At 41.1% G+C, this 12169-nt stretch overlaps 1 protein-coding gene across 5 annotated transcripts in view; it reads left to right on the plus strand.

The window, feature by feature from the left end:
* Nucleotides 1-12169, plus strand: part of LOC106563887 (nipped-B-like protein B) — a 48239-nt gene that overhangs the window by 13119 nt on the left and 22951 nt on the right. For all 5 annotated transcript variants that reach the window (XM_014129821.3, XM_014129829.3, XM_014129851.3 and 2 more), the window contains exons 3-6: nucleotides 9656-9821; nucleotides 9977-10077; nucleotides 11219-11330; nucleotides 11471-11625. In XM_014129821.3, coding sequence (XP_013985296.1) covers nucleotides 9656-9821; nucleotides 9977-10077; nucleotides 11219-11330; nucleotides 11471-11625 — 534 coding nt within the window. The remainder of the gene's footprint in view (nucleotides 1-9655; nucleotides 9822-9976; nucleotides 10078-11218; nucleotides 11331-11470; nucleotides 11626-12169) is intronic.

Consider the following 12169-nt stretch of genomic DNA (forward strand, 5'->3'; position numbering starts at 1 on the left):
GGTCAGTGCTGCCTGCCGCAAAGCTCGTTTATTGGTATTTAGATTATTCATTTACCATGTTAGCCTGATTTTGAATTGAGCTTGTTTGATTACTCCTTTTTTCCCCTTGTTGTAATAAAGCATTAACGTTCACTACATGAATATTGCAGTCTTGGTATTTAGGACACTCCTACAACTGAGTGTGATTGATGGTACTTTTCCATAGCCCTTGCTTTAGAATTGCATTGGTAGTGTAATATGATGTATAGTGCCCATATCAGAAAGTATCCACCTTTGCACATTTTGTTGCCTTAGTGCCTCAACTTTCAATGCAATAAATTACACAGTGGTTAAGTGTCCAAGCCTGGATGTAAATGTCTCTGGGTTACAAATCTAGGCAAACATTCTGTGCATGCCTGGCACGTGTTTACATTGTTCGTGGCCATTTGCCTGAGTTTGACAGTTCATAAGGTTGTAGCTAGTAATCCAGGAGCTAGGTAGCTTGAATACAGATATGACCTCTGACGACGAGCCACGAGGCTGAAACGTTGGCACAAAATAAACAAGTGTCTTTGCACGTACAGTGTGCCAGGGCATCGTTTCTTTGAATTATTACTCAGGATTTCCTATCCACCTGCCAAACAATCCCTAGATTTGAATTTCACTTTTAGGTTTTTGTCCTGCCAATATGTGGATTTCTCTCAACGTAATGTCTTTATCAGACTGCAGAAGGATTTCCTCTATTATTTAGCCTCTGCTTTTCTCTCTTCATTTTCTTTTGATCCTGCCAAGTTTACAGATAACAAGCGTACCTGTTATATGCTGCAGCCAACACAAGAGGTGTGGACTAGAGTCACATGACTTGTGACTCCAGTCAGACTCGAGTCCGTTTGAGCCTCAAGACTAGGGATTAGACTTTGGCTTGAGTCGTTCATACATGTGCATAATCTATGAGAAGAATTACTGTTTTACCTCAATTAGCCACAAGTACACGTACATAGAGCCAGCCAGATGGAAAAAGTAGTTAGCCAGGCGCGTCTTGACCCCCCCCCCCCCCCTCAAAATGTTTTGCCAAAGTAGCTCTATTTTGGTGGCCTCTGGTACATTCTAATGCCTTGATTCCATCCAAAATAGGATACATAGCGAAATGATTTACTTCCCAGATTGGAACAAGTTGTTGGGGTATTGTGTAGAAAGACATGGCTTTACAACTTAAATGACAAAAAACTTAGGAATTCAGTGTATTGTTAGTTGTTTTGAATATCATCTCGGCCTATTTGATCAGGACTATTGTAAACCTTTTTTAAAACATTTAATCTGTCTTCTCTTGATTAGTCTTATTTACAGTTTTACTGCAAGATATGAATTGCCACAATGTTTGCTCTTCAAATTATGTAATTTATTAAAACTGAAAAGGAGCTATATAGGCCACATTATCTTGAAAAATCTATTAAAGGTCAAATATATAAAAATAAAAGAGTTATCAGTCTTAAGTATTATATCTTTTTGATTTACATAGCCTAAATTATTGAAACATTTTAAATTTAGGTAGGGACCTAAAATCTAGTTTTTGCCTGGTTCTGTTTTCTCCATTTAGTTTTTCCAGGTTTATGGTTTTAGCTCTAAAAATCACACTTTTTTTTATAGAACATCCACTGTTGTTGTTTTTCTAAGTCCATAACAATTCTTAAACCACGTCAGGAGCTAACTTTTGAGGTCTGGAAAAAATTTAAGTAATTTTGATTTTTGGGTGTAGTTGCCCTTTAATTCAAGTGGGCACCTAGCACAAGAGGCTGTTGTTTAGAAGTGTTTTTGTAGTGCACGTGATGGCCGAGTTTGCAAAGTAAATACCCACTGGATTGATTAAAATATTACTTATATCCTTCTGCCAGGTAAGCATAGGCTACTTTGTAGTTCATATTTAAATGAGAAGGTTTCTGGGAAAGCCTTTCCATCTACCAGAAGACTGTTTTCATTCGCATCATCGCTAACGGCTACAAAAAGTGGTAGACATGCACACCACACACAGACAGGGGCATGCTTGTTGCCTCTTTAGAAAGTTGCAGGAAATACGAATCACTGATGCGTTCTGTTCATGTCTTATGACAAACTAGGGCAAATGTATTAATTTTCAATACATTTACATTGTCTTAAGAAAGTGTTCACACTCCTTTACTTTTTCCACATTTTGTTGTTTTACAGCCTGAATTTTGACAATACCCTATAATGTCAAAGTGGCATTTAGTTTGTATAACATTTTTGAGATTAATAAAAAATGAAAAGTTGAAATGTATTGAGTGAACAAGTATTCAAACTGTTATGTTATGGCAAGCCGAAATACTTTCAGGAGTAAAAATGTGCTTCACAAATCACATAATAAGTTGCATGGACTCATTTTGTGTTCAGTAATAGTGGTTAACATGATTTTTGAATGACTACCCCATCTCTGTACCCCACACATACAATTATCTGTAAGGTCCCTCAATCTAGTAATGAATTTCAAGCACAACAACCAAGGAGGTTTTTCAGTTCCTTGCAAAGAAGGGCACCGATTGGTAGATGTGTAGAAAATAATCGTTGCTAATAGCGCAATGACTTGGAGTCTATGGGTAACACTTGTAAGCAAAGCTAACTCTAACTTCCTTCATACTTGACACAGAGACATAAAAATGGTATCCATTAATTCATCTGACTTTGGGGAAGTAGATAAATGGCCTCGTTGCCGAAGTATCCCTTTAAGTAATACTGCAAAAAATTGGCAAAGAAATGTACTTTTTCTTCTGAATACAAGCGTCATGTTTGGGGCAAATCCAACACAGCACATCATTGAGTACCACTCTTAATTTTTTAAAGAATGGTGGTGGCTGCATCATATTATAGGTATGCTTGTCATTTTTTAGGATTAAAAGAAACTGAATTAAGGGCCTCCCAAGTGGCACAGCAGTCAAAGGCACTGCAGTGTTGCTGCGCCACTACAGCCTGGTGTTCCACAAGGAGTCGTGCTCTAGCGACTCCTTGTGGCGGCCGGCCGCCTGCAGGCTGACTTCCGGTAGTCAGTTGAACAGTGTTTCCTCCGACACATTGGTGCAGCTGGATTCTGGGTTAAGTGAGCAGGTGTTAAGAAGCGCGGTTTGGCGGGTCATGTTTCGGAGCATGACTCGACCTTCGCCTCTCCCAAGCCCGTTGGAGAATTGCAGCGATGAGACCAGATCGTAATCACAAAATTGGGGAGAAAAGGGGGGTAAAAATTACAACAACACAAAAAAAGAAATGGAATACCGCTAAGTACGGGCAAAATCATTTTAGTCTTCTTTCCAACAGACACTGGGAGAAAAATGTACCTTTCAGCAGGACAAAATCCTAAAACACAAGGCCAAATATACACTGCAGTTGCTTTCCAAGATGACATTAAATGTTCCCGAATGGCCTAGATAAAGTTTTGACATAAATCAGCTTGAAAATCTATTGCAAGACTTGAAAATGGCTACGATCAGCAACCAACTTCACAGAGCTTGAAGAATTAGAAAAATAATAATGGGCAAATATTGTACAATCCAGGTGTACAAAGCTCTTAGACTTACCTCAAAAAAACGTACAGCGTCGCTGCCAAAGGTGTTTTTAACATGTATTGTCTCCGAGGGGTTGAATACTTAACTAATCAAGATATTTTTTTTATTTTCTTTTTATATAAATGTTAGTATTTTGTGTAGATCGTTGACCAAAAATTACAATTCAATCCATTTTAATCCTACTTTGTAACACAACAAAATGTGAAAAAAGTAAAGGGCTGTGAATACTTTCCCTACTAAGGTCAATATATATTTTTTAAATATTGTTGAATTCCGTTTTAATGTCTGTATTCCGCGAGGGCCCTAATTATCATATTTCGACCAAAATGAGGCTCTCCACAACCTATCGTTTCTGTAGTATTGATTCTTCATCGAATGCTTTCATAAGTTATCTGCAGATACTCGCCAAAAAGCCTAGGCCTACCAATAGCCTATGCAAATTAGGGAGCCAAATGAACGGCTCTCTCACCGATTCAATTCGGTAGGCTATACTGACTGATGAGACGAGAGTCACTCACTTTAGCGTCACTGTATGGCAAGCCCCGACATCCTAGGAAAGGAAACCTAAGAAATCATTTTGTTTACTAACCACAGCACGCACCAGTTTTACTGGGAGGGGGAACAGACATGAGACACTTTCTCCCTGTCCTCACTCGCTTTGTGACGGACAGTCGCCTATCCTATCAATAGATTGCTAGAAGATGCATAGCGTTCATTCTGGAGGGAGAGGGTTAGACGGACTAGCGAAATATACTTTTTTAAGTTAAAAGTTGCCTAGTTAATATGAAGTGGAAAAGTAGCTGGCTGAAAGTGAGTCTTATCGACTGATTAGCCAATGCCGGTGTTTATGGAAAACACTGAGTTTGAAACCAACTGTTTACTGAAAGCTGTGCTGCGCCACTTTCCCCCACGTGGGCCAGCCCCCTAGCAATTATAGTTCCAGCCAATGAGCTTCATCCCCTCAGCATTTGAGTGACAGCTAGCAAGATGCACACATAGCAGAGTGCGAGAGGGAGAGAGCAATGACGTGGTGCAGATACAGTTGAAGTCGGAAGTTAACATATACCTTAGCCAAATACTTTGAAACTTTTTTTCACAATTCCTGACATTTAATCCTAGTAAAAATTCCCTGTCTTAGGTCAGTTAGGATCACCACTTTATTTTAAGAATGTGAAATGTCAGAATAATAGTAGAGAATGATTTATTTCAGCTTTTATTTCATCACATTCCAAGTGGGTCAGAAGTTTACATACAGGAAATTAGTATTTGGTAGCATTGCCTTTAAATTGTTCAACTTGGGTCAAACGTTTTGGGTAGCCTTCCACAAGCTTCCCACAATAAGTTTGGTGAATTTTGGCCCATTTCTCCTGACAGAGCTGGTGTAACTGAGTCAGGTTTGTAGGCCTCCTTGCTCGCACACACTTCAGTTCTGCCCACAAATATTCTATAGGATTGAGGTCAGGTCTTTGTGATGGCCACTCCAATACCTTGACTTTGTTGTCCTTAAGCCATTTTGCCACAACTTTGGAAGTATGCTTGGGGTCATTGTCCATTTGGAAGACCCATTTGCGACCAAGCTTTAACTTCCTGACAGACGTCTTGAGATGATGTTTCAATATATCCACATAAATTTCCTTCCTCATGATGCCATCTATTTTGTGAAGTGCACCAGGCCCTCCTGCATCAAAGCAGCCCCACAACATGATGCTGCCACCCCGCCGTGCTTCACGGTTGGGTTGGTGTTCTTCGGCTTGCAAGCATCCCCCCCTTTTCCACCTAACATAACGATGGTCATTATGGCCAAACATTTCTATTTTTGTTTCATCAGACCAGAGGACATTTCTCCAAAAAGTACGATCTTTGTCCCCATGTGCAGTTGCAAACCGTAGTCTGGCTTTTTTTATGGCGGTTTTGGAGCAGTGGCTTCTTCCTTGCTGAGTGGCCTTTCAGGTTATGTCGATATAGGACTCGTTTTACTGTGGATATAGATATTTTGTACCGGTTTCCTCAAGCATCTTCACAAGGTCCTTTGCTGCTGTTGTGGGATTGATTTTCACTTTTCGCACCAAAGTACATTCATCTCTAGGAGACAGAACAGGTCTCCTTCCAGAGCGGTATGACGGCTGCGTGTTCCCATGGTGTTTATACTTGCGTACTATTGTTTGTACAGATGAACGTGGTACCTTCAGGCGTTTGGAAAATGCTCCCAAGGATGAACCAGGCTTGTGGAGGTCTACAATTTTTTTTTCTGAGGTCTTGGCTGATTTTCTTTTAATTTTCCCATGATGTCAAGCAGAGAGGCACTGAGGTTGAAAGTAGGCCTTGAAATACATCCACAGGTACACCTCCAATTGACGCAAATTATTTAAATTAGCCTATCAAAAGCTTCTAAAGTCATGACATCATTTTCTGGAATTTTCCAAGCTGTTTTAAACGCACAGTCAACTTAGTGTATGTACTTCTGACCCACTGGAATTGTGATACAGTGAATTATAAGTGAAATAATCTGTCTGTAAACAATTGTTGGAAATATTACTTGTGTCATGCACAAAGTAGATGTCCTAAACGACTTGCCAAACTATAGTTTGTTAACAAGACATTTGTGGAGTGGTTGAAAAATGAGTTTTAATGACTTCAACCTAAGTGTATGTAAACTTCTGACTTCAACTGTATCTTCAGCCATTTCCTGGGACCAGTTTTGGCTCGTGAGTGCTACTTTCAGAACTATTGGCTAAAAAGTATACAAATGTGCCAGAGAATCTCTTTAAGTGTTTACTTTCCAAGCTCACCAGCAATGGGGCATCAATCAAAAATTACTAGCATAGGCCTACTGGTCTTTTGTTATGTCAAAATTGCTTGACATTTGTTATTTGCTTATGAAGATTACATTTGTAATTTGTTAAAAGTAATTATTAAATAACCAAAATGTGTTGTAGACCAACTTATGAAAATGGATGTCTGGTAGCCTCAATAAATAGAAAAAGATTTTTAGTTGAACAAGTCATTGCATGTATAGATTTTTTTTATTTTACTTGATTTGAAAAAACGTGTGACTTGACTTGACTCGCTCTTAGAATGCACGACTTGGACTTGATTCGAGATTCGACCTGTTCTACTTGGGACTCGACTTGAGACTTTGGACCCTTTTACAGCTTGAATAGATTTTGTACCATATGTTTTGATTCTTACCAAATATGTTGTCTTCTCACACTATTCAAACCCCACAATTAATAAACAGCTTATGAAGCTCTCTTAGCCTATAGATCACATATTGCAAACAAACAATCTTGACCTAAAAACTAATGTGCTTCCTTGACAATCACTAATCAAAAACAACAAATGTTTTTCTCTGCGAACCTGCTTATCTTCTCTCTTTTGTGGCACCAATATGAGGGGTTATGGCAGGGGAAACAGTGTTTCAGTAGTCTAGTGTGTGGTGTGGAAATGATGACAAGCAGACCTGGGTAGCTTTGTGTTCACATTGCCCTGAAATGGAACCCTAAAACTATGGATGGTTTTATGCAGTAATGTGTAGTATTGGTTTTATCCCTAACTTAATACTTTGCATTTAGGTTGAACAATGTATTTAAAAAAATAATAATAATTTGGAAGCAGGCTTTTCAGTATAGGCTTCCTTATTCAGTGAAACCAATATTGTGGAGTAGCTGGGATGTTGTTGAACCATGCCAGGGACCAATCTTAACTTATTTTCTTTTTCGTCAGGCCAGTTGGCCAAAAATGTACTGTCCCAAACAGAATTTCTACTGACCCAGACATGGTGTAGTTTTTTTAATGCATTGGGGTCATGCAGGGCATATAGCAGTGTTTCCCAAACTCCCTGTGGCTCAGTTGGTAGAGCATGGTGTTCGCAACGCCAGCATGGTGTGTGCAACGCCAGGGTTGTGGGTTCGATTCCCACGGGGGGCCAGTACAAAAAAAAAAAAAACATTTCATTTCATGCATGCATTCACTACTGTAAGTCGCTCTGGATAAGAGCGTCTGCTAAATGACTACAATGTAAATGTAAAAATGGTCCTCTGGACACCAAGGTGTGGACATTTCGTTTTTTTGCCCTAGCAATACACAGCTGATTCAAATAATCAACAAATGATCAAACTTTGATTTATTTGAGTCAGCTGTGAAGTGCTCGGGCAAAAACCAAAACGTGCACCCCTTGGGGTCCCCAGGGCCAACTTTGGGAAACACTGGCCTATAGGTTGGCATGCTTCTCTCTATATTCAACTATTAAAGATATTCTCCAGTACTTTGGCGACTAAGACATTATTGAACATCCACTTTGGGTTGGATGTTTTAATATGTAGTTCATACATACATAATCCATGAGCAGAATTACTGTTTTACCTCAAATAGCGAAATCCCTAGTTTAAAATCAACTGTTTCCCTACATTTCCCCCCATGGGGCGGCAGGTAGCCTAGTGGTTAGAGCGTTGGGCCAGTAACCGAGAGGTTGCTGGGTCGAATCCCCGAGCTGACAAGGTACAAATCTGTCATTCTGCCCCTGAACAAGGCAGTTAACCCACTGTTCCCTGGTAGCCCGTCATTGTAAATAATAATTTGTTCTTAATAATTTGTTCTTGCCTAGTTAAATAAAGGTTACAAAAATAATTACAAATGTGGGCCAGCCCCCTAGCAATTCGAGTTCCAGCCAAAGCAGAGAGTTTAATTTTGTAAATCCCTTTCCTTAAAATAAGAGCTCAGCGAGTTTGCATGTGCTGTGTGAAGGCATCAGTAGCGTGGTGGTGCTTGAATTAATGCATTTTACATTTATATTTTAGTCATTTAGCAGACGCTCTTATCCAGAGCGACTTTCAGTAGTGAATGCATACATTTCATACATTTTTCCTCCGTACTGGTCCCCCGTGGGAATCGAACCCACAACCCCGGCGTTGCAAACGCCATGCTCTACCAACTGAGCAACACGGGACCGTCATATTGCTCAAATACAAATAGCTTGAGTATTCTGCCTGTGGTCTTCATTGGTTTTCAATGGTAGGCTGTGACAGAGAAAGTAAATGTTGAAATGGAACAAAAAAATGCGCAGAAAGTTAATGGCCAGGTCGGGCCCGTGACTGACGAGATCCACTGGCCATCGTTACTGTTGAACCCTGCATGCACATTTTTCCCATCTCAGCCTTTGTTGGTTACAGCGAGCAGAGACGACCATGATCACAAATCATAGTTAACTAGTTTTAATGTTGTTCTGCCATTGCTGCACATACACCGCAGGTGTCGTTAAAGGGTGTCGTAAAACCACATCAACAGAGAACTATAGGTGTTTTATCACCATTGGCCTCATCCCGTAGCACGCGCTCCAGCAGGTATATTTCACTGGTCACCCCCAAAGCCAATTCCTCTTTGGCTGCCTTTCCTTCCAGTTCTCTGCTGCCAATGACTGGAACGAACTGCAAAAATCACTGAAGCTGGAGACTCATATCTCCCTCACTAACTTTAAGCACCTGCTGTCAGAGCAGCTCACAGATCACTGCACCTGTACATAGCCCATCTGTAAATAGCCCATCCAACTACCTCATCCCCATACTGTTATTTATTTTGCTCCTTTGCACCCCAGCATCTCTACTTGCACACTCATCTTCAGCACATCTATCACTCCCGTGTTAATTGCTTTATTGTAATTATTTTGCCACTATGGCCTATTTCTTGCCTTACCTCCCTTATCTTATCTCATTTGCACTCACTGTATATAGACTTTTTCTATTGTATTATTGACTGTATGTTTGTTTATTCCATGTGTAAGTCTGTGTTGTTGTTTGTGTTGCACTGCTTTGCTTTATCTTGGCCAGGTCGCAGTTGTAAATGAGAACTTGTTCTCAACTAGCATTCCTGGTTAAATGACGGTGAAATAATTTTTTTTAAATCTTGACATCCCTTGGCAGTTTCCTTCCTACCCGGCAGCTCAGTTAGGAAGGAAGGTGGGATATTTATTTTTTATTTACTATCCACAGCTTGATTATTCACTTGGCCGTGCTCAAAGGGATATTCAGTGTCTTTTCATTATGGCGGATGTCTTCTCACTCACCCAACCTCCCACTCACTCAGGCTAACCTGTCTCCTCTTTGTCTTTGCAGTGTTAAACCAGCTACCCCTGCCATCCCCTCTCCCTGCCACCACCACTAAGAGTCTGCTGTACAATGGGAGGATCGCGGAGGAGGTCAACTGTCTGCTGGCCTGCCGGGATGAGAACCTGGTGTCCCAGCTGGCTCACAGCCTCAACCAGGTTTCCACCGAGCACATGTGAGTACCTCCCCACCCCTGCACATTTCTACGCTAGTTTTCAAAACACCTGAGTAGAGAAAGTTATGAGCCACAGTTGCCATAGTTGATTCATGTATAAAGTGTGTGATTTATTCTGATGTGCTGACTGTAACCTTTCTGCCCCCCCATTGCAGAGAGCTGAAGGACAACTTGGGCAGTGATGACCCGGAGGGTGACGTGCCTGTGCTGCTGCAGACAGTGCTCTCTAGGAACCCCAACATCTTCAGGGAGAAAAGTAAGTCAGTCTGGCATGGGGTTCAGGGTGGTACGGAGAGTGTGTCTTGGACACTGCTCTGGAGCACATTGTATGGCCTAACACAGCCCGGACTGTGCCCCTTCTTCTTAGGACCTTGATTTGTTGACCTGAGTAACACTTCCTGGGTCAAATGTGTTTTCTGGGTCAAAACAGATTTTTGAGGCATTGCAAGGCAAGCTTTGTTGTCTTGGGTGATTTTTAGAGTTCGCGCTGTACTTGTAGCTTGGAAAGAGCTTGTGGTACTTATTGCCTTGAGTATAGTTGATAAAACATTGAATTGCTCTGTGATCTATGGACAGATCAAGAAGCGATTTCAGTCAGTGACAAACTGGTGACCAAACTGCTGTCTAGTTGCTGGTGCTATAGGGGGAAAGTGGTGTCTGCACAGACTGTTGAGGCTGGTGCCAGTAGGGACCCCTGTACTGTGTAGTGCTGAGATTGGGATACAGCGCAAGACTTGGAACCTCATCATGTCTGAGACAGTTTGTCATCCATAGTAGACATGCAAATGAGTTTGCTAACCTCTTCCCTAGCTGCTGTTGCATTCATTATCCGGATAATTGAAATAGCTTATCACTGTCCCTGTAGTGCTCTGTTTTTCCAAGCAGTTATTTGTGTGTTAATGTTTGGTTAAGGACCTTGATTAGGCAAGCTAAGTGTTATGATGATGACACAGACTTGTATCCTGTGTCATCTCTGCTGGCTAAGTGACCCTGACTGTGTGCATGTCCTCCAGTGAAATGTCTCCCAAACCTCTGGCCTGACGCTGTGCTGCTGTATTCAACAGTGAATCGTGCAATGCGTTTATTGGACTTTGTTGTACACTCTGTGAAAACTGTTCTCTTACTATAAATCTCCTGCACTCCCCAGACCTCTTAAATACTAGTGTTCTGTAAAGAATTGCATTTTGTCAAACCACCAGATAACTGAGTGAGGATCAGAAAGTGATCTCATGCAGTCTCGCTCCTGAAGTAGCTTAACAGTTCTTTGAGTGAGGTCTTCTATCTCCCACTGACATAAACAGGACCCCTCTGTCTTGGACTGGAGGTGTCCTCCGTACTGGTGCTATGCACTGGCCTTCTCTACTCCTCTTTAATCACTTCTTCTTTTCATCTCAAAGATATAATGCAGCAGCCAATAATGCCGCAGTACAAGATGTCCCAGAATTCCATGCATGGGAGTCCGGCGTCGACAAACTACCAGCAATCCACTATCTCACACAGCCCTTCTAGGTATAACAATACATTTCTCATTCAATTTGGTGTAATGGTACAGTGGGTGCTCTGATAGTTCATTCAAGACTTCTGTCAGCTTTTGAGAGTTGCAAATTCCTTTGGAATTGACATGTTCTTCTCATCCTCTTCCTCTACAGTCGCTTTGCATCTCCACAGATGGGGTCAGGCGCTAGGTTCACGCCCCAGCAGAACAGCCCTGTGCCTAGCCCTTACGCCCCCCAAAGCCCTGCAAGTTACATGCAGCAGTACCCTCATCCCCCCAGCTATTCTCAGCACCAACAGATCCAGCAAGGTGAGACTGCACCTCTGCTTTTGTATAGGAAAATGATGCATGAAACCTACAAACTGATTTTCGGATAACTGTACTGTACCTAACTTTTATGTACAGTACCAGTCAAACGTTTGGACACACCTACTCATTCAAGGGGTTTTCTTTATTTTTACTATTTTCTACATTGTAGAATAATAGTGAAAACATCTCAACTATGAAATAACACATATGGAATCATGTAGTAACCAAAAAAGTGGGAAACAAATCAAAATATATTTCTTATTTGAGATTCTTCAAAGTAGCCACCCTTTGCCTTGATGACAGCTTTGCACACTCTTGGCATTTTCTCAACCAGCTTTTTAAATTTTATTTAACAAGGCAAGTTAGTTAAGATCAAATTCTTATTTACAATGACGCCCTACACTGGCCAAACCCTAACCCGGACGACGCTGGGCCAATTTTGCGCCGCCCTATGGGACTTGTTTTACACTTTTTTGCTCACTACATGATTCCATATGTGTTATTTCATAGTTTTGATGTCTTCACTATTATTCTACAATGTAGG

This window comes from Salmo salar, chromosome 01, assembly GCF_965601325.2.
Source record: "Salmo salar chromosome 01, fSalSal1, whole genome shotgun sequence".
In the NCBI taxonomy this organism is placed as follows: Eukaryota; Metazoa; Chordata; class Actinopteri; order Salmoniformes; family Salmonidae; genus Salmo; species Salmo salar.